Source organism: Phoca vitulina, unplaced genomic scaffold (genome assembly GCF_004348235.1).
Source record: "Phoca vitulina isolate PV1807 unplaced genomic scaffold, GSC_HSeal_1.0 scaffold8, whole genome shotgun sequence".
Classification (NCBI taxonomy): Eukaryota; Metazoa; Chordata; class Mammalia; order Carnivora; family Phocidae; genus Phoca; species Phoca vitulina.
The window spans coordinates 16,293,506-16,317,674 of record NW_022589711.1 but is presented as its reverse complement, the minus strand read 5'-3'; the positions used below and the strand labels follow the sequence as shown (position 1 = coordinate 16,317,674).

General features: G+C 33.7%; 1 protein-coding gene across 3 annotated transcripts in view; it reads right to left on the bottom strand.

Moving 5' to 3' along the window:
- Positions 1-8,860: 8,860 nt before the first annotated feature.
- CADM2 (cell adhesion molecule 2) overlaps positions 8,861-24,169 on the bottom strand; it is a 1,086,523-nt gene continuing 1,071,214 nt past the window's right edge. For all 3 annotated transcript variants that reach the window (XM_032407371.1, XM_032407368.1, XM_032407369.1), the window contains 2 exons: positions 17,395-17,520; positions 8,861-16,602 (listed from right to left, as the gene is read on the bottom strand). In XM_032407371.1, coding sequence (XP_032263262.1) covers positions 16,484-16,602; positions 17,395-17,520 — 245 coding nt within the window. In that variant the 3' untranslated portion in view covers positions 8,861-16,483. The remainder of the gene's footprint in view (positions 16,603-17,394; positions 17,521-24,169) is intronic.

Genomic DNA, 24,169 nt, shown 5'->3' with positions numbered 1-24,169 from the left:
TTGTGTCTTTCAAATGTGAACTTCTCACTGAAGCCCTTACTAACCACCCTATTAAAAATTGAATACCTCCACTTCTGCATGACCTACTCCACTTTCTTGCTTTATTTTCTTTCATAAAGTTTATTGCAATCTGAAAAAAATATGCACTTAATTTTTTTTAACCTACTATCTATCTTACCCCTCATGGAAGAATACCATGAAATCAAGAATTATCTTCTTAATTTACAATGATATAATCAGTACCTGGAAGAGTATCTGACATACAGGAAGCACCCAATAAACACTTGTTAAATGAGTGAATAAATGTACCATCCTTTAGAAAAAACAGTAAATAATCTGAATGGACCATTCATTCATTCAACAAATATTTATTGAGTACGTACTGAATTTGTAAATATTCAGAATGCTTGTTATTAAATAGGAACCTCAGTTTATGCTCTACTCTTATACTTTAACACACTCCATTGCATGTAAATGCTTTAGCAGTTTATGAAATTTTCAGTTTTATCAACAAAGAACAGAAAAGTGCACTGAAGATAAATATTATCAGACTTGAGTAAAGAGGAGATCCTCTAAAGAATACCTGGGTTTGAGGGGCGCCTGGGTGGCTCAGTTGGTTAAGCAACTGCCTTCGGCTCAGGTCATGATCCTGGAGTCCCTGGATCGAGTCCCGCATCGGGCTCCCTGCTCGGCGGGGGGCCCGCTTCTCCCTCTGACCCTCCCCCCTCTCATGTGCTCTCTCTCTCTCTCTCTCATTCTGTCTCAAATAAATAAATAAAATCTTTAAAAAAAAAAAAAGAATACCTGGGTTTGACAAAGAAAAGGTAAAACATACCTAAATAAATACAAGTGGCAAAAGCAAACGGGCTAATAGAGGGTAAGACTACCTTCATGAGTAATAGGCAAATAGAATTGGAATGAAGAAGATGGGATTATATAACCATATTTCTCCATCTGTGCTTTGGGTGAAGCTAGCTTCAATATAGATCATCTCCTATCAACCAATGTGTCGACGTGTAAAAACAACAAAATTTTAGGGACTCAAATACTATTACTTCTGAATCCTTCAGCAAAGGTGGACAATCCTGTCATTAGTAGCACTAACTCCTGCAGAAAAATTCTATTAACACATCCAAACTCTTTAAATAATGACAAAGCCTTTCTTCAAGGGTCAAGTATATGATCCTTAATGAGACTTACAAGAATTCCTGATCTGGTTCCTGCTTACTTTTCTGAACTCATCTCTCCAACTTTGTAATCTGTGTGCTCTTACTGAACAGCAGTTCCCTCAAATCTCTGTATTCATTTTTTTATCTGTACTCATTTTTAGTTTTTTTTTTTTATTTCTATTGTTGAATATTCTATTGTCCACCTACATGAGGTGTTCTCCTCCTCTGAAATCTCTCTGTGTATCAAAGGAACTCCTGCTCAACTTCTTGATCTATATTTAGATGTCACGTGCCCAAGGAGTCTCCCTGATTTTCAAGATGGCATAAGATTCCCATTTTACATTGAACTTAGCCCAAACAGTCCTTAGTACCATATACTGGGATTGCTTGTTTACATAGGTCTCCTTCACTAACATCTTGAAAGCAGAAAGTGAATCTTATTCTCAGTGTCTAGTACTGGGCTTAGCAAAAGGTTGGTGCTCAGGAAGCATCTGTTTATTGAACAAGTTAATGAATGGATCTCTTCCTTTTCTGCTTTTTCCTCTTTGCTGCCATAAGAGTTTTCTTTGTGAAAACAAAAACAAAAACAAGAAACACACAAAACCAAAGAAAACAAAAAAAAAACCATAATTATGTAATTTCTCTATTTTATTTTTTTTTAAAGATTTATTTATTCACTTGAGAGAGTGAGAATGAGAGAGAGAGAGAGTACATGAGAAGGGGGAGGGTCAGAGGGAGAAGCAGGCTCCCCGCTGAGCAGGGAGCCCGATGCGGGACTCGATCCAGGGACTCCAGGATCATGACCTGAGCAGTCGCTTAACCAACTGAGCCACCCAGGTGCCCCTGTAATTTCTCTATTTAAATATATGTTGACTCTCTAATATCTAGCAATGATTTTCTAATGGTTCCCATAAATTAAAGGGTTTAGTCAACTTGGGGTGGCAAAGGAAAGATTAGTGAAAAGGAATTACGGACTTCTTCAAGTCCATTTAACAAAGCAGCTACAATTTCATTTTTCTGTACATTAGATTTCAACACTTTATTTTGTTAGGAAAAATAAAAGTTTCCACGCCTTAAAAAATAACAAAAGTAGACTTATAAAATGTTCTATAGAATTGAATGCACACAGTCCTTTACAGGCAAACAAAACCCAGCCTCCCCCACCAGTTTCATTTTCCTTGACTGCTGCAGAAAAATTCTATAAACCATACTCTAATTCATGTTACAATCTTACTGGCCTCTTTGCCAGTCCCGCTCCCTGAACTTGGAAAGTATTTTACCATCTTCTCTTCTTTATGTACTCTTGTTTTCTAAGAGCCAGCTAGTACTTTCATCTTCTTTGCTGGAAATATTAGCCAATCATAGTGACTCTTTTCATTATGACACCACGGAATTTTCTTCAAATTTTTATTGCAATATTCAGTAATAGTGTATTGTGATTATCTTTAGAGATGCTTCTTCCACAACTTCTACTTCTCAGAAATATAGAATAGATCTTTTGCATCTCCATATCTACAGCACATTGTATATAATCTGTGGCACATAGTAGGTGCTCAGTATAATTTGTTGCTTAAATAAAATAAAGGGATCTGAGAACATCTTCAAATATACAAAAAATTTTCAACATGTATCAATAGTTGGAGTACTCAAACTAAGTGAAATATAATGAGTTAAAAACCACAGCCATCAAATATTTAAAATTGAACCTCAAGCATCTGACAGTTTATAATTTATTTAGAGCTAGCTTTTCCTTATAATGTGGATGCTGGTTCAAATTTCCTGTGCTTGTAACAAGAGTTGTGGGAATAAAAATTATGTATATTTGCGTCCTTGGTGTATCTAATCATCACTAGCAAGGAATGATCTTTCCTGACTAGGTTGTAAGTTCTATAAGTATAGAAAGTGTTTGCTGGTAAACTCCCTCTTTGCTCTTAGATCACTTTTGCTATGATCCCCAAAATTCTAATTGCCAATCCTCCTTGCCCTCTGGCTTCCAGATATCACCTGGAATACTTTTGTGGAAAACTAGAAGGCAAGAGAAGGGAAGAAAACATGCCATTCCTAACTGCTTTTCTGGGGCACCTTTGTCTCCTCCCTGACTCAGGAACCCACCAGAAAGACCCCTCTTCTATTCACAGCACCAGATCCTGTCTGGAAGCATCACTATAATATATATATATAATATATATATATATTCTAATTCATATATATATATGTTATATATATATATATCTACAATTAAGGAAGGGGAAGTGTCTGATATACTCATTATTATACCTCCAGCTCATAGGATTGGCCTGGTATCTTCTAGTGATTAAAAAAAAAATAATATTTATTTTTAATATTTTTTTAATATTTTTTTTTAATAAATGAGGGAAAAAAGTAAAGAAACATGAGCTATTCATGGAATGCAAAATTTTTAAGAAAACTGGATAATGGGATAAAAGTAGAGGGAATAACAGGAATCTAAATCGGATCAAAAGCAAGATTAAATTAGAAATATTTGTATGTGTAATTTTATCTGAAAATAGTGGGAATTATTAACATGTGATCTGGGGGAATAAGTGAAATTTAATTTGCATTTCAACAAGATCAATGATAATGGTTTGAATTGCTTACTGTTGGGAATGCCATTAGAACACAGGGTTTATGAATTGGATCAAAATAATGTTCCACCTGGCACTCAACTTTAATCATAAAGAAGTAAGTTGCTATTTACTTTTATTTGCCGTTTATTATTTAATCTGTTATTCCAGTTATGCTATCTTGTTGGCTTGTCTTTTTGTTTTTGTTTTTGCCACTGTAATTGCCACATTAAAATGATGCCCTCAGAACATAATCTGAAATGATTAGCCAAGTCCCTTCCCTCAGTTATATAAAATAGCACTGGGCCATATATTTTATGTATGTGATTTGGATAATTTGTTTTCAAAAGAATATGCCATCTTTCAATTTTGTAGTTTTATTGTTCACACAGAAATTAGAACATAGAAATAAAAAATGAAAACTTTAATTTCCTAAGTAACTTTTGCCTTAGGATAGAGAACCAATAACATGAACTGTGTGTCTCTCCTGAACTAGAGAAACGAAAAGATCTGTAGAATGTTTAACCAAAAAAAGAAGAAATATTATTTCTTATCCTACCATACATGCATTAAATCAAGGCATCTAAAGATAGTCAAAGTCCATGCTAATGATACTTTTGAAAATAATTGATAGTCGCTGCATTACTGAAATGGTAAACAGGACCAGCTACATAATTTGTGGGGCTCTCTGCAAAATGAAACTATGACACTCTTTGTCCAAATATCAGAAAAAAATATATTTTCCTTTCTTGTATTGTTGTTGAATCTACCTGTAATACTCATATTTGCCATTTAATGTTGTACTCATTGGGCATGGGACCATTCATATGGTGAGCGCAGACCCTCCTCAGTACCTGGCTCACCTTATGACTCCACACCTGGGGCAAGGACATCCTGACCCATGTCTCCCTTAGACCGTGCCTTGGGTCCTCCTTGGGCAATGGGCTGTGGTGGTCACTAGGTATGAGTGGAGAGTAAGCTGGTAAGAACTTGTCCTGGGAGGCAGAACCACAGAAAAGCTGAAACTCCAAACCCCTAGCACATACTCCATTACCCCATCAGACTTCACTTACAAAATACTACATTCTAAGAAAACATTTAAGAACTTCAAGATGGTACCTCAGGGCATTAACCTCCAAACACAAGGCCCTGTTTGGAGTTTGAAGTCCTGTGCACTTCTACTGGACACTCACCCGTGAAGCCAGCCCTGATGGTAAGCACTGGCTTATGACTTCAACTAACAAGTCTTTCCCCATAAGATCTAGTCTTGCCTGATATTATTATAAATGTAAATAGACCCCTAGCTATACAGATTTGGACTTAAATTGATTCATATTTATACATTTGACAAAATGTGCCTATTTTTTCAGTAAATGGAGTTTGTTGCTTTAATTTGCTTGTAATATTGGGCTTTGACTGCCTATGCAAAGATAATTTTCACTGGTATTTCAATGGATTTGCCTCCAGAGCTCCAAAACAATTTGTACAATAAATTGGGAAAATGTACTTATTGCCATCACATCCTCCACAACATTTTTATTCTCCCGAGAGTATCCAAGGCTTCCATTAGTAGAAAGTTGTTCAGTTCTTACCTCCATGAATTACCATGTTCCCAAACTGCCCCAATCTCTTCTACACACCCCACAGAAAAAATAAAATAAATCTCTGGTTAGGTTCCTACTTACTGCCAGCAACCTCATTGAATACAATTTACATTACAGTTGTATTTTAATCATTCATTTGTGAGGGCACTAAGAGAAGCTCAGAATCTTACAAATTTTAACAATGGTGACTCTAAGATTCCTGCAGTATAGATTATGCCTCCGACAGATGAACACTGCTAATAATGCTCTATAAATATTGTGGAAAGGAGAATCTATGTCTTCCCAAGAGCACACAACTGCACAATAGAGAGGCAATGGAGTTCAGTGGCTAGATTTATGTTCTAAATCCGACTCTTCCACTGAATTGGCGTGTATGTGACTGTCTATGCTTGTTTTCTCTTTATTAAAATGTGGTGCTAGTTTTGAAGATTTTTTCAAAATTATCTTCTGGTGGGAAAACAATATTCCTTCTTTGTCTCTGCAGAAGCAGGAGGCATCTGAATTTAGAGAATCACATTGTGTGTGAAAAGAGAAGCAGCTCTCTACTCTTACTGAATACTTCTGTATTCCAAGTGTGTGTGTGGAGTGGGTGGGGGGCAATGGAGATTCTCACATCAGCTAATTCTCTACACCAGCTGTGTGTCCTACAGTGTGTCCTACAGTGTACCTCAATTCTGACACTAAGTGCCTGCAGTTAGAGCAGAGCCCACAGATTAAGGGCTCAGTCTCACAAGACTGGTCCTAACTTCAGATGACAATTGCCACTGGTAGGTCTCCAGGTTAACTACAACTTCTGTCCAACTTGGTTACAAATAGAGAACAACTCCCTCCTCAGTTTTGAACATTTGCTAGAACTGCTCACAAAACTCAGGAAAGCAGTTTACTTACTAGATGTCAAAGATTATACCTCAGGAACAGCCAGAGGGAAGAGATGCACAGGGCAAGGTATGGAGAAAGGGGAGCAGATTTTCCATTCCCTCCCCAAACTCTTCACCCTCTGAGCACCTCCATATGTTCACCAAGTAGGAAGCTCTCCAAATATTGCCATACTTTTGGGATTTTTATGGGGGCTTCATTTCACAGGCATGATGGATTAAATCATTGGCCACTGGTGATTACCTCCTGCCCTCTCCTCTCCCGGAGGTCAGGGTTGGGGGCTGAAAATTCCAACCCTCTGATCACCTGGATGGTTCCCCGGGCACTCAGCCTTCATCCTGAGGCTATCCAGAAGCCCTCAGTCACCAGTCATCTCATAACATACAAAAAGACACATATTACTTCTGGAGATTCCAAGTGTTTTAGGAGCTGTGTGTCAGGAAAGGGAAATGGGAGCCATATTACGATACCTTAGCACAAAGATCATAGCTAGTGGCTGCATACAAGAAAGACAAACATGAGTGAGAAGTGTTTCTGCAGCTGGGAGAGTGATGTTCGGTGTAAAGTTATTGCAGATTCTTAGGCTGGAGTTCATGGTTAGGCTTGAAGTGTGTCCCAGTTTCTGAGCTAAGTACTGTGTGTATGTCCAATATAACATGACTTCTATCCGATTAGCAGGAAAATCTGTAAGCAAAATATGATTAAAAATACTAATGTCTTCTATGACACCTAAAGGTCAAAGAAGGGACTTTAGTGTCACATGAGGTAATACAAGTGTTATTTAGTGCCTGAAAATATAGCCTGAAGCATGGGAATTAATTTATAGTAGGGGATTAAAGTTGATAGTCTTATATTTTCATGGGAACAAATCCAATTTTAAAGTTACTTTTGAAGCAAATAAATATGCCGTTGGTAGATTACGTGGTTAGAGTGGGAGTCCTTAGATTCCAAAATCTTCTAGCCACGGAGTCAGAGTTTGTGGGATCACTGACCCCTTGAGATCCAATTTTGTAAAGTTTCTCTGATCTCTGGCAGAAGGGTATTAGGACATGCTCCCATTTGATAAAATTGCCAAATAGACACACCTTATCTTCAGGAATTTTCCAATTCCCTTTTAATCACTTTTTTCTCCCAACACATTGAAAAAAAATTCCACTTCCTGATATTCTCTTAATTTGTGAGTAAAGAAGACATATATTTCTGATATACCAATTTTAATCGTTAAATGTGTTTTCAAATCTTTGAGTGATTGTCATATTTCAGGGATATTATGTTGTTTTCCAGCAATAATTCATTAGTTTAAAAGGCCCACACTACCTCCAATCTATGTGAAAATATATTCCTTAAATCTGCTTCCACCTGTGTAAGGACTTAGGTTAGTAAAGACAAAGTGAATTCAATTTTTGATAATATGTGCAGGACATGTGTTTTTTAGAACTTTTAATAATAATGTACACACTCTAGCCATTGTTATGGCCACTCCTCAGAAGATGAGTTAATTTCCTAGATTTTTTTGCATTAATCAGATCTATTTTTCAAAAAAATCAACATAGAAAATCTTCAGAGATTGATAATCCATCGAATTTAAGACCATGAACACTGGTTGAAAGAGATGCTATTTATTGCTTTTAAGTTTGGTTAGATCATAAGACTTAAAATAAATTTAAAAAAAGGATAAAAATGGAGCTTTTTTTTAATTATTAACAGAATCCCCCCACTCCTCTGTCCAACACAGGAATGCCAAAAATACAGAAAGTGGTCGTTACTAGGAAGGGTAATTTAAAGTTGAAGGTCTGGGCATAGAACTGTATATTCAGGTTCTCAGTGTACTTCATGAAGTGGACTGATGACATACAGCAGGTGTTCAATAGTTATGTTTTCATTAAATAACATGCAATGTAGAGCAGCACTAAGTGGCATTTAAAATGCAAGCAGGAAACTGCTTTTTCCGTTTAATATTTTCTTGATACGTATTTTACTTGCTAGATTTCAAAACATTAAAAAAATCCTTAAAGTGCACAATATCAAATAAAATATGGTTTGAAAAAAATGTTAAAACTATATTTTTCCGGGAACTTCTTGTTTTAAAGTAGTGTGCAGTTATTTTTAGAATCATCCCAGGATTGTCATTTAATGAAGGTCCCTCTCATGGACTGAGGCCACTATGCAATTATCAAGAACACCTGAACGTAACTCTATCCTTTAGTGAATTACATGAATTTCCAGTATGCCTCCTTGATTAAAAAAAAAAGATGCCAAAGTATATTTTGACAGAAACAACAATTGCCAATATGAAAACACAGAGTTGATCTTTATCTAGGAAACATGAGTGTCCTATGTTTCAATGTTTGTCCATGTTTGTACACACATGTTTGTACATAGACACATGTACATATACACATGAGCCGTATAAGAGTGGGCATTTCGGCTATCAGGAAAAAAAAAACAAAGATTGTGTCAATGAATATGATTATTTCAAATGTCATCATTTTCTTTCAGATGTGTTGAATTATATCTTTGATACAGAATCAAATGTGCTAAATTGTATCCCAGGGCTGCTTTTGCTGAGAAAAATAAATTAAAAGAAATAAAATGTTATTTGATAAAATAAACCAGATACAAAATCTTGCCTTGTATTTACAGATAAATTTTAATGGAATATTTCATGGTCTAACACAAATATCAGACCCAATGACACTAATTCTTGTACAGCCTTTGGCTTACCCTGTATAACAAAATCTGTTATTTAAAGTAGACTATAAAATACCTTATGGTAAGTGAACTTCCAAAGACACAAAGAAAATCTCCCATAAATTTAAAAGCTTATCTCAAATTCTTATTGGCATAAGCTTAGGATGGATATATTATTAATTGTATTATCTTAGGTAGTTGAAATATATAATACTGGTTAGAGTGTGAAAATTTAAAAAAAAATAGGTTTAGGTATTTTTGCTTCTGTTCCTAGTCAACATTAGTAAACACACATAAGTGAATGTAAAATTACCTTTACAGAGTTTTGAAATTTTGGCAATCTCAAGCAAATTTCCCTAAGTCAGCAACATTTTTTTTTTACCCTTAGTCAGCATATTACAAGGTTCATATTTTCCAAGGAGTAACGATTAAATGTTGTACAAATAAGAGAACATTTATTTTACTACCATTTAATTTTTAAAACTTCCACTTAGAAATTTACAAGGAAAATAGGCATCACTGAGAAAAATCTAAAATGATAATGTAGTCAGTTGAAAAAGATATGCAAAATAATGTGTTTGGTATAAAGGAATGTGTTTTGTGACATCTTTTATAACTTGTCAGTGGGAAGAAAGAAAGTTCCATCTTTCATTGTCTGCTTTCAGACCTAAGAAAATGAACTAAATGAATAGACAATTCAGTAATGTCCAACAGATAACTAAAATTCAAATTTTATTTTCCATATGTATCAGACAATATTTTTTTTCTGACAAGACTTTACTGAAAGATGAAGTGCAAATGGGAACCCTGTAAGAATGTTTAGAAGAGTTGTACATGACATATTTTAAGCGCCACTAAGTACACATTGAATACTTTGTAAGTATATAGGTATAGCAACATGCAAGTGTCATGTACCTCATATTACAATATGCATTTTGTTTTTTGAAAATGTTTATGATAACAGTAGATTCAATAATTGTGGTTCTCTATCTTCTGTGCAAAGTGCTTTATTTTGGCGAATCTTCTTTACAGCACAGAATTTATTTTTATGTTGTCATAAATATACCCTTCCAAAAGTTATGAATTTCATGTCATATAAATAGAACATTTTATTTTTGAAGCTACATTACTGGGAACACCTGCATTTCTGGGTACCATTTTCAGAGATAAGTCTTTAAATTTTTTTTTTAAACATGGCAGACTTGTTCCAATGTTGATTATGTTGAAATATTTATGATAAAAATGGAGCTTTCTTGAGGGAATACTTTTTGGTTGAGTGAAAAGCTAAACAACCAATTCACAAATACTGATGTGAACTGAATATGAAGAAAATAGGTCAGTAATCCCAAACTCGTGGATTACTCCTTAACTGCATCATTGAATCTACAATAAGTACAGCAGGTACAGTTAAATAAATTTGTAAAGAGATTAAAATTTTATACACTTATAAGGAGAAAGAGTCCTAGTTTTGAAAAATCTCTAAATTATTTTTCTATTTATGAGAATCATTCAATACATTAGAAACACAGAGAAAAGCAAAAAGGATAGAGAGATAACAATTCAGTTTACATTTCATATTTTTTTTAACCAACTGGTGACCACTGCTTTCAACCATCAAACATTTTATTGCATATAACTTTCACTATCAGCAAATATAAAGAGAAAAGTGTCTACTAGTATCATGTACAAGGAAAAGCATTTGAAGAAAGAAAACATTTGAGGTTTGACAGTACTGTGTATAATAGAAGTGTAATGTGGCATTCAAAAGTCCGTGTGGGATTCACTGCTGTTCTGACCCTGGGTGTGGGAAAAGTGCTTAAGTGCTGAGCCCTGGTAGGTTTTTCTTTTGCCCCTGCAATCTTCAAATATCTTTTAACTTTTCTTCTTTTGAAATATACAGTATGTTTTATAGGGGAAAATAGTGTTTCTTCTTTACATCTTTTTCACATGTGGGCCCATTCTCTCCAAAATAACCATACATTTCTTGTCACTAACATATATATATATATATATAATATCTAACATATATATGTATATATATATATATATATATATATATATATATATGGAAAAGATGGTAAAGATTCGACCAAATATTATTTGTAACAGAACCACATAACATAGAAACATCCTACGTTAAGCATATTTTATAGATTTAACATCATAATTTGAAATAGTTTCTTGCATCAGTTTCTTTTTCCTACAGAAAAATCTGCTTTTAAAATGTAATTTCCTTTTAGAATAATTAAATTACATCATTTGAAAAATTCATATTATGTCTAAGCAGACACAATAAAGTGGGCATTTGTGGCAATACTTTGCATTCATTATTCAGGTATTATTTGTTAATAAGGAGGCAATTTTAAATACTTAAATTTTTGTCTTACATTAGATAACAGTTCTTGGGAAAATAAATCATATACATAATTTTTACTTAAAAGCACAGCATTAATTTATAAGAAACTGTTGCATTTTAAATATTAAATGAAATGTAAGATTGGATTCCAAAGTGTTGCCATTTAATTTTTTTTTTTTTAAAATCAACACAATTATATTACATTGAAATACTAAGTAGGCATGAGAACTATCCTTATAAAGTTAGCATATTTTGCCTATAGGAAAAGTTAATGATAGGAAAGGAAAAACAAATGCAGATCCATACACCATTGAATACACTAAAAGAAATTGGCTTTTGAGATTTCCCAGGGGCTGGGGAGAGGACTGTATGTTAGTCCTAAAGAGTGCTTCCTGGGATATCCTGTAAATAATTATTTCTTCTATATCATAGCCCATGTTAAAAGTGAGAGGTAGAAGGATTATTGTAAGTATGCATGGCAGAGAACTTACCATCTATATCCAATAACTATTGCATTCAATATTAATAATCTCAATACATAAAAATGCTGATGAGTTTAGAACCCATTCTTGTATGTTGTCCCCTTTAGCTCTCTTTTTAATCTTGCTACTTTCTTTCAATCCATTGCCTTTGGAAGGGTATAAGTGCAAAGGGCATGTCTGGGACAGAATAGGGAGAGAAAGGGGGGAAAAATAGAAAAAAAAGGTCTAAAAAAATTCCCATTAAGATATAGTGACTTTAACTATTAATTAATGGTAACCTATGTTCTTTGATTGAATAAATGTGTACTTATAATAAAAGTACCATAATCCATTAAAATATACACACATTTCAAAAAAAGTTTAAGGATTCCAAACTCAATTAGAGATCAAACAAAGTTTAAAACTCATGTTATTTCTTTCTCTCCAGTAGTTCTAAAAACTAGGCCAAATAATTTTATTGTGTCACATTAATGATTAAATAAGAAAAACTTAAAGTGTTTGTTGTTGAATCAATTATGTTTTTAATTAATGCTTTAGTGTGTGGGAGGTGAAGATTATTAGCAAACTCTTGGATCGTGTGAAAGAATTCTTTAAAATCCCTTTGCATTAGTATCCAGCAATAGAATTGCAGATATTGCACTGAGTATATTTCAATATTGCCAGTGTATATTTCAAAACAAATTCTATTATCTACACTAAGATTTCCTCTTCCCCAATATTCAAAATGCATATTATAATTACATGGGTTTCCAACATCCATACACAGCAAGTACAAGATACTTACATGTACGTACACTGTAGTTACCTATATTTTGCATAGTTTTTAGTGTGTACTTTGTGCCACTTAATAAAAAGCATTACTCACTAATTCTTATTAGGTGTTTCATTTATTTCAGCTGTGGTTGCCAGTTCTTTTTGTTTGTTTTGTTTTGTATATTCATCACAGATTACCATTTGCAAAGGGAGATAATATTGGGCATTTTTCGTGGGCTCTAAGTAATCCGCGATACGACGGGGAAGTTGCAGTAAGATACGAGGTTTTGCATTTTCTCCACAATTAAAAAACATAACATGGATTTCATATTTATCATTCATAAAATTATCTTTATGTCCAAAGGAAAAGAAGATGTATTTTAAATGTTCCCCTTGGTAACACTTTGCAATAAGTGGCACTAAATTACACGATAACTGGTATGTTACATGGAAGAACCATCACGGTCAAACAGCGGCTGTACGTGTGCCTATATGGAATCTCAATGTTGTTACAGTCATGAGTACATAATTACAAGTGAGCCTGTCCTTTTCATTGAGATATTTATATTTTTACAACGAAATAAAAATAAATGAGGTGTTAGCTTCTTTGCCATATTTAGGAAAGTTAGTTTTCTTTCTCTATTTTAATTGTTGGGTTTCAATGCAATATTAAGCATCTTGAATCAATATGAGATCATCCAGTTTCTAGATTAAACTCCAATATCAGGTTCCTTAAACTGCTTCTTGGATTCTCTGGTAAAAGAAAACAAGTTGAAATCTCTCTCCCTCTCTCTTTCTTTCTCTCTTACACACACACACACACACACTCACACAGAGAAACACACACACATCAGTACTTTGCTCATGTGCTCTATCTTTGCTCTTACGCTCACAAACTTTCCTTTTTCTTCTTAATTTTAATGATCATTCTATCTAGGACACTCAAATATGGGAAAAAAAGAATGCTGTTTACACTTTTTTGATGGAGGACAATCAATTTACACTGTAAACAGTACACTGGCAGAGAATATCTACTTCGGGTAAAGAATAATACTCCATATTCTACTAGGGGTATATGTGTGTTCACACTCCTTCCATTCAGTTCCATAGCTACTGTGCTCAATAGGCAGAGACAGAAATCGGCTCTGTGCATACACATGTGCACATTTCAGACATTGCAATTGACATGGTTCCATTTCAAAATGTTATTTTGTATTTTTTTCCTGATTTTTATAGAAATGAACAGAATTTTTATAATTTATTCCCTTGTTTGGTGGAAATAAAATAAATTTTAAAGATAGGAAAATACAATTCTATTTCTATATTTTTCAGGAACTAAAAATGATACCTAATTCAAATCTAACTATTTTAACTGGCTAAACATTTCATTAGAGCCCACAAATCATAATATATTAGTTTCTTTTAAAGAATTCTATTGACTTTTTACATCACTCTAAAGGGTTAAATGAGTCAAAAATTTTGAAATATAACCAATTTTTGATTTCTAATTTTACAGTGCTATAAATAGTGATTCAGTTATTTAGGCAACAATTTAGCAGTTGGAGCCAAGTAGAATATAGACAAAATGAAGAGGGATGTAAATACAGCATCAATGAAGAGTAGCAATTTTGTAAGTGCATCCTGAAATTAAGCTTTAAATAGTAATTGATGATGCAGTTTATACAACTTACTTCTGTAATAAGAACCTTTCCATTTTGTACTAACAGGATGAATTTTGTTTTGTGGAGTCTTTCTAAAGATTATGCATTGAAAGATATGAACAGTTTATAAACCTATTCTAATTTCAATGTGTCTAGTAGCACCTACCTGATTCTCTCAAACTACCATACTATATTAACATATTATTGCATTTTTCCACAGATGGTATGGAGTGAACTGTAAAAACAAGCATGCAATCACATCAATGCAGACTTATTTCCTTAAAATGTCATACTGTATATGATTTATTATGTTAACACTCAACCACATCATATTATTTATGTTCTGTATATTCTGAAAAAGTGCTGCTTGACTGACATCGTCCTTTTTCTTTTGTAAGAAATCAACAAGATAAATGCTTCAACAATCAAAAAAAAAACAATTTAAAAATTCTAACGTTGTCTTTAAAAGTTTATACTTTTCTGATAAATAATCTAAGATACAGCACCCTTGTCTTCCATTTGATATTAATACATGATGTCATACTCAACCATTCTCATTTCCCAAAAATAAATTCCAAGATATTATTTTTAAAACCATAGGCCATCATGCTTTCAGACATCATAAGTATAGCTACCGTATTGTCATATTTGTTTTCTTCTTAAAGGTGCAATGTTTGTGAATGGGAAAATAATTTTTATCTAACTGGATTTTTAATTTTTAGCATATAATAAATTTAATGAGAACTAATCTAGCAATATCGTATTTTACTAGAAGAAATAATATGACTTTAGATTGACTCTGTGTCATATTTAAGAATACAGCATTTCTTAATGGTTAAATACACCAAAATTTCAGAAATAATCCAGAGAAAGAGACTTTCACCTTGGAGTTAAAAGCATGGCAGAAATTCTCCATCACTCACTGTTTCATAAGTTTGTACCTCACAAAATGCATAGACAGGAATTTAATATAAAGAATTAGTTCATTTATACAGAAAACATACCTTAAACACTTCTTTTTGGCAAACCAACATAGGTAAGCAGCTCTGGAACTGCCAAATTAAAATTTGTAATAAATTTTTAGCAAACTAAGAGTTTACTTTTAGGTTATTATTCAACTGTGGTTGTAATTTAAAACCTGAGGCTGTGCACTGGTTGTTAGCTTAAAATTACCTTTCCTTATAACATTGTGCTTCCATTGTATAACAAATAAAAATTAACAAGAACTAGAAAAATTTGTTGTTGAACAGTGCTAGGACATACAGACAAAAATACTAATACATGTTATCTACTTATAATATTGGTTTAAGTAATATCTAAAGGGATATAATGGACATTAGAAAATGCTTACTTATGACTGAATTACCTACAGCCAAAAAAGTTAAATATGTATCAAATAATGTTTAATTGGATTTATTATATGCACTATATACAGATACTAAATGTCTCAAAATTGTGCCCTATGGATACTTCAATTTTGTTTAGGCAGGTGAGTCTTTATGGAGAAAATAAATTATAGAATCAAATTGGAGAAATGAATGAAATTGTTGTGATTCCTGAAGCAGTAAAATGTTTGTAAAAATTTATTGGTAAATGAAGCTAAAATAACTTAATGGTGGGATCTATATAATTATATCAGATGTCATGTCATGATTGCAATGCATACACACATGGCTCCTGTACCAAATTCTATATTTTTAAATAGCAAATTGATACAGCTTCACCAGTATAATCTCAAACATTCCAGAATCTATCCTACAGTGTTTTCAGTTGTGTTTTCTAGGGCATATATTTCCAAACATGTCTTCGAAGGCAGACATGTAGAAAACATTGTTTGCAAACCTCTAATTTCTGATTGAACTTAATCACGTTAGGTCTTTACCTAATCCTGTTCCTTGTGAAAGCTGTCCAGTGGTAAATTGACAAAATTTATGATTTAAAGGGAAAAAATGAGGGCAAAAAAAAAGACTTTGCATACTTTTTTTTTCAATGTATAAAAACAATTCAATACCATGATCCAAGGAGATGATTAACATTGTTAAGGCTGTATATTCAAGCACTGTATGTTAAAAGAGCAATGGTGTGGAATTTAGGCAGTAAGAAATGTCCTGCATTATGGATGGTACAGTAATTAAAGAATGATGCTTTCGACAGCTGATTGTTGGTATACACTGGCTACTGATAGCAGTACGGTATGGAAGTTAATAAAGGTAGCAGAAGATGGTAGAAATGAATTCTGAAAGATGATAGCCAGTTTTCTCCAGCAGCCAGCCTGGTAAGGAAAACTCATAATCTTGGCCTGTATTTTAAATGAAATACTCTTTTTTCTCTTCAGCATTGACTTGGCTGCCTTCAGCATTGATAATGGCTGTGTCAGCATCTGGTGCATCCTCAGCCCCTTTAGCTTCATTTGTTAAGTACGTTCCTGTGGGTATTGGGAGAAAAAAAATATGTATATGTTAGTTCTGTGAGACTGGTTAAATAGCCAGCATTAAAGCTACATTCATTTAGGCAGGAGCTTGTGCCAGATTTCTGATATGTTGGAACATATTCTGAGACATCATAAGCCACACAATTCACTCTTCTGCTGTTGTGCACTGTCTTTCAGTTCTCAGGTATATGTTATATGTGAATCTGTGGCCAGGTTAACTAGAGGCGACTGCCTAACTGGAGTGGGGAACGAGTAGTTTGATGTCTTTAATGATGGCAACAGACCATGTGCTCTGTGCAGCTGTGGCAATCAGGGTCCTTTGTTAAGATGTTGATAATGATCACATCAAACGTGTCATCTTTCATTTTGAAAACTCCCCTTAAAAGTAGATTATATCAATAGTTTGCTACCCAGCCCACTGCAAAAAAATTACATATTTTCTTCACTTATATGGCCAGATGTGTGTCTATAAACCTATGAACAAAAAATGTTGACCAAATGTTTAACATCATAGTTGAATGTCAATCCTAGAGATAAATTACAAACTTGCTTTTTTCTGAGCCGGTGACTCACTTTGTGACCTTTGGCCATTGGCTAGACATTATTTTGCTAAACCGAACCAATTTTCATTAAGTAAAATAATCAAGAATTCCCTGAAGTAATTTCATATTTAGATCTCTCTCTCTGTCACATATATGCATACACTCATTTAATATTTCATGATTAAGCTAGTCTTTAGAATATTTTTTTGTCAAACTTAAGACTACTTTATTAAATATTACCTACCTTTATGTCTTGCCAGATATCGACCAAGCAGAAATATAGAACACAGTGTGACAAATACAACTACAGCCACTATTCCTCCTATAAGAGCATGATCAGGGCCAGTCTGGCCAGCCAGAGCATTGGGATCTAGAGAAGAGAATAAAATATCACACAAATGGTGTGTTATTTAAGCATAGAGTATATATCTGCATTAGAATGAGTTCTTTTGAAAATTAGTTCATTTCTATTGAAATAAAATTTCATTAATGTGTATTAAACCAACCATCTAGTCAACAAATATTCATTTGCATAACATACCTGGGGATATAATATTTGCCACATCAATCACAGTTGTCATTGACTTTACATTTTAAGACTAGATAAACGAATGCACATAAACTTTTTTTTTTTTTTTAGAGGGAGAGAGAGCACAGTTTAGGGCAGGGGAGGGGCAGAGGCAGAAGGAGAGAGAATCTTAAGTAGACTCCCCACTCAGTATAAAACCTAAGGCGGGGCTCAATCTCACGACCCTGAGATCATGACCTGAGCTGAAATCAAGAGTCCCATACTTAACCAACTGAGACACTCAGGTGCTCAAATAAACATATATAATTTTGCATGGTTTTATGCCTTTCCTTCCTCTTCTCCTTCTGAATATATGTGTGACTGTGTGTGTGTATGTGCACATGTGTGTATTTTTTAGTGTGATGAACACAATTGTATCATTCAAAAAATAAAATTATGGGAAATGCTGGGACTGAGATGATAACTTGGAATTTATTATCATATAAATCTTATTTAAAGCTATAGCAATTGATGAACTTCCCACAGGAGTAAGTCTAGATAGAGAGGAGAAGAAGTCTGAAAACTGAACTGAGGAACTCTCATATCTAAAGTCCTGGAAGAGAAAGTGCTTCCAGCAGAGCTGACTGAGAAGGAGAGAACAGTGAGATAGGAAAATATCCTGCAGAGTACATTGTAGTTGATCAAAGGAAAGAACATATTTCAAGGAGAGGACAGTGTTACAAATTGGGTTAAATGTGATTGACAGAAGGAGGAAAATGAACACTCAGTGTAAAAGATTAAGTGCCTATTTGACTTGTAGTTTTAGAGAAAGTAGCTGGAGAGATACAGATTAATAATATACTCTCACATTTGGCCTTTAGTAAAATTACAGGGAAGAGATGAACCCAGCAAAGGATAGCTAGTTTTCAAGCAGAAATAAAAAGATCAAAAGAAAGCCTAGACAACTGGGAACGGCAAAGGTTTAGAAAATCAACTACTTATAGAAGTCATACAATAAGGGACAAAACCGAGTGAACCTTTGAGCAATAAAACCCACTAAGGCTCAGCCCTACTGCAACGATCAGATTAAGTATACTGCCTACCCTCCCAAGCCCATGTCGCCGATATCCTCATGGTAACTACTTATATTCTAAAGGAGGGATTTAGAGGATAGAGAAAGTAAAGAAATAAATTAGGCATGACAATTATGCCTTCAAAAGATCTTGAAGTATGATAATAGGCACATGAATATGACATATTAGGAGTTTAATGTGTTTTTAATGAAACTTTTGTGGAGAAAGTAGCATATGTTTAGATAGGAAAAAAAGTCTACTTAAAACCAAACAACCTCAGGATCCCCAAGCCTGGTGAAAGCAAGAAGTGGAGTATAAAAGCTGGGTAGTTCCCACGAAGAGCATGTTCCCAAACATCCACTTCAAATGTGGCCATGGAATATAACTGACAGATTGAACCTCCCATAGGGTAGAATTGGGGGAAGCACATAAGAGTGTACAGAAGAGAATTCCATTTCTTCAAGGAATTACAACGGCTGCCAAGGCAGAGGGATCGTTTAATGCTAGTCTGGCATGTTTTCATAATTGCTATGGATAATGACTACTCAGTGTTTCCCATTCTTTATTTCCAAATGGGAACAATTATAGTAAGAAGCACTTCCTCATGGCTGTCTTCTAGCACTGCATTTTGTATATGTGTAGAGGGGAGAATTACTAATTTGTCTTTAGGTTTATTTGTCCCTGGACTAATGTATCCAGATATGATGAAGAGGATTGTGGATATTTAAAGATCTTAGTCTTTGAGTTGGATATATTGACTTGATGGGACGTTAGGTTGTCTCCTTGGACAGGTATGGCAGTTGTTTGTGTAAGGAAAATAGGTGAAAAATATTTGGTGATCAGAAGGGTATACTGGGGAAGATATTTCTAGCTAATAGCAAACTTGCTTTCTTTTCTTTCAGTACACAGAGCTAATCATTTTCCAGCTTCAATTCAGTTGAGTGTAACTATGTGATCTGGGCTCTGGACAACTGAATGAAGGTCCAGCCAATAAAAACATCCCACATGTAACTCTCCAGGGTGATCTCAGGAGATACAAATTGAAAACGAGAGAAGCTATAAGAGGAAGTAAGGCAATAGATCATTCAGTCTCCACCTGGAAGGAAATTGCCCAACTAAGCATACATGCATTGAACTATTCAAGGGTAAAAACAAACAAACAAACAAAAGTTTATTTTAAAAACACTGAGTATTAAAAAGTTAATCTGTCATGGCAGCTTTTGCTAATGTACCTTTCTATTATATATTTCTTGTATTTTCCTTAATTTCTGGCATTGGCTGTAAATCTAAAAATTAAAAAAAAAGAAAAACAGGAAAAAAAAGCATCAAAAAATAAACCTGTCATGCCTCAGAATTCCCCATTCTTATTCCTTGCTTAGATACTTCAGAATCAGTTTCAAATCCCACTTCTTGCTCAAGTCCCCAAATGCAGATAGTCATAAATCATTTCTATTTTGTTTGCTAAATATCTCTCAGAACTGAGCACTCTTTTGGGGAACTGAGAAATCACTCCTGTTCATACATCTCTGTGCCTATCTCATTTCCTGAAGGTAAATTCTGAAACGCTATTGCTGGACCAATTGGTATAAACATTATTTAAAGACTTTTGATAAATATTGCCAAGTTATGTTGTAGAAAGACTGTATGAATTCATCCTGTACCACTTACATCTGAAGGATTCCCCCCCAGTACTAACATCAGATATTAAAATTTTAAAAATTTGCCAAATATTGATGTGTTAAATATTTAGTATTTACATGTTACCATAAATGTATCTAACTACTTTTGCCTATATGAATTTATTAATTTGAAATGGCTGCTTATTCAGTTTAACCTTTTTTTTTTTTTAAGATTTTATTTATTTATTTGACAGAGAGAGACACAGTGAGAGAGGGAACACAAGCAGGGGGAGTGGGAGAGGGAGAGGTAGACTTCCCACCGAGCAGAGAGCCCAGTAGGGGGCTCCATCCCAGGACACTGGGACCATGACCTGAGCGGAAGGCAGATGCTTAATGACTGAGCCACCCAGGCACCCCTGGTTTGACCATTTTTCTATTCAAATTTTCTGTTTCAACAGCTCTCTCCATAGAAAGATGAATAGTTTTAGCAACCTATTTTTATTTATTCTACATTTATTGTCTTTTCAGTGATGGATAAGTATTATAATTTTATGTAACCAAATCTATCAAACTTTTGTATTATGATGTCTGACTTGTGGGTCATGATTTGAAATGCTTTGCCCATGATGAGATTATATACATATAGATTTATGCTGTTGTCTAACATTTTTATTGTCATATTTTAATCCATCTAAAATGTATCTTGGTCTATGGTTTGAGGCTAAAGTAAAACAGAACTTTATCTTTCTTTCTTTCTTTCTTTCTTTCTTTCTTTCTTTCTTTCTCTTTCTTTCTTTCTTTCTTTCTTTCTTTCTTTCTTTCTTTCTTTCCTTCCTTCCTTCCTTCCTTCCTTCCTTCCTTCTTTCTTCATTCTTTCTTCTTTCTTTCTTTCTTTCTTCCTTCCTTCCTTCCTTCCTTCCTTCCTCTCTCTCTCTTTCTTCTTCTTTCTCTTTCTTTCTTTCTTTCTTTCTTTCTTTCTTTCTTTCTTTCTTTCTTTCTTTTTTCTCTCTCTCTCTTTCTTTCTTTCTTTTTTAAGAGTGAGTTGGGAGGGCAAAGGGAGAGGGAGAGAGAGAATCTTAAGCAGCTTCCATGCCCAGCAAAGAGCCCGATGTGGGGCTCCATCTCACAACTCTGAGATCATGACCTGAGCCCAAATCAAGAGTTAGACAATTAACCCGGCTGAGCCACCAGGTGCCCCTGTACTTTATTTTCTAAAGCATTATGTCTAGTATTTGTCAAGATTATATTTATCATTTTTATTTCATGACCATGAAACCTACTCAGTTTTCCTACTAGTTTAAGTAGTGTTTATTTAGTATAACAATTCCATTTAAACATCTGGGAAAATGCTTTTCTTTGTTGAACATCCATTATTTCTCTTATTGAAAATATTTTTCATTGGATACAAATTAATTTTTTATTCCCTTTACCCATACTTGCATTTTCTTTATTATTAATGTTGAAATATTTTGAAGAAGGATTCTCTGTTCTGATGCTGGTATTTATTCCTGCTCAGCTTTAATGCTGCAAATCAATCCACCTACAGAAACTATCTTTGAAATGAAATATGTATCATATGACATTTGTACATAATGGGTGTACTGGAGAGGGAGTCTTGGGATGTAGATCATTATTGGTGAGAGATTTCACTGATTTACTTCATGCACTTTACCTATACTCTTCATTCCCACAGTAGAATCTCAGATATGTGGACCATCCCCCCCGCTTTTTTCTGTACAGTAAGACAATCTTTTAGAATTTATTTAAATAAATTTAAATTTATCATGTTCTTCATTGCATATATTTTCACTGGGTTTCAGATACATTTATAGTATATTAATAAGACTTTCAGAGAAAGTAATGCAAACACATATCTATTTGACTCTAATCATTAATGTTCTACATATACTCTTATAACCTATGAAGTAAACACTTAAACTTTTAGCCTTCAGCTCATCAGCAAAATAAGTCCACATACAGTCCCAGGATTTTTAAGATTTCAAAGATAGGATGGATATAGATAATGTTACTTTGCACATCTATTTGTGAATATATTTGTTTAAAAAAACTAACACTGTTGGTTATGCTTTTTATTTTCCCCCCATAAATCTTAGAACTAAAGTCTGTCTTTAATTCCTACAGTTAGCAACTAAAACAAGTGATTGAAATTGAGGATCAGAGAAGTATCATCCTAACAATGCAAAAATAATATATAATTTAAATGGCTAAGTCCCAGTGGGAATCTCTCATATATCCTTTCTCTCATTTCTCTCCTACTGTCATAGCAATAAAAAAAAAAAAAAAATGAAGTACAGCCTTCAGAAGTTCCTTTACAGATAGCTGAGTCTTCATTATTATTCAGATAAATACATCATATATCCTAAAGACCATTATTCATTCTCAAGTGTTAGTCTATGATTTGCGGGAGTTAGTCTATTAACACTGGAGTGGGTAAATCCCAGTGGATCTGGCAATATATTAGCAGTCTCCTTAGTTGACAATGCACAAAACACAAAGAATATTGTAGAATTAAAACTTTCTGAACTTAACATCTTTCAATTAGGGTTACTGGACACTTAGTAAAGGCCTCCAAAGATAAAATTATGTTAAATAATAATATTTAGGGTTAGTAATTTCTGATATTTAGAAGAGTAGAAAGTAACCTCAAAGTATAGTTTTATTTAACACCTTAACATGGAGAATCCTAAATTATGTAATTCTATCTCTGAAATCATTGCTGGGGGTTTCTATCAAGGAGCTTGTCTGTCATATGTTTCCCCTTAAAATGAGAAGTATAAACTCCCAAGAAAGAACATCTGACTTTCTAGGATCACATCATGCAGAAATTATAAGTGCTACATAGTTTTTAATTCAAGTGTTAGAATTATTTTATGATAAATAATTTTATAAGTTATCATATATGATTTCCAGTTTGAACAAAATGGTAGGAAAGAAGTAAAATTAAAATCATTTTATGTAAACATTTTAAAATTAGGTTTCATGGCTATTTTTAAGAGAATGATTTTCATTATATATTAAAATAAATATGTTTTCAAGGCCATATTTGGATTAACAATTGCAATTTTTTTTAAACGATAAGATTCTAAGGATATGTATGAATAATAAGAATGCTAATTCACATATTCATGAAATTGATAAGAAGTTTTTAATGTTTTCTTACTGAAATCTAATAAATATTATCTACAAAACTGTTTAAATGTCAGGGTTCAGACTATACATTCATTATCAATAGTTCAGTATCAATTTAAAAAGTATGGAATAGTGAATTGGATAGTAGATTAGAAAAGTGTCAGTTAGGTTTGAGGCTAATGTAAAGAGAAATCTTTGGCAAATCTAGGGATAGATTTCAATGTCAATATTGAAAAATATGAATAAGATAAAGCTGGAATGAATACAAGAATTAGTGAAAGAAACAAGTGCCTCTTATGGAAAAGTCAATAAATAGTTCCCTAGTAACAACCATCAGAGTCGTGGAAAGTCAAGATTTACATGAATTAAGTACAGAGTAGTATAAATTTGGACCAAATATGACCAGACTGCATGATAAGAGCCACTTCAACAATAAATACACTTATATTACTATTCTGTACCCATTTTGGAGGATTTTTTTAAGTGATTGAAAACTCCTGAAGAAACTTCAGTTTAACTATAAAATGGTTCAAAAATATGAAATTCAACTCAAAGGTAAGTGTAAAACTGGGATTGTCACCTTTAGAAATAGAAAGCATATATGATTTTTCAAGTTGTTTCCCTAAGTGTTTCTGAGTCACAGTCAAATGACATCTAGCATTTCTACTG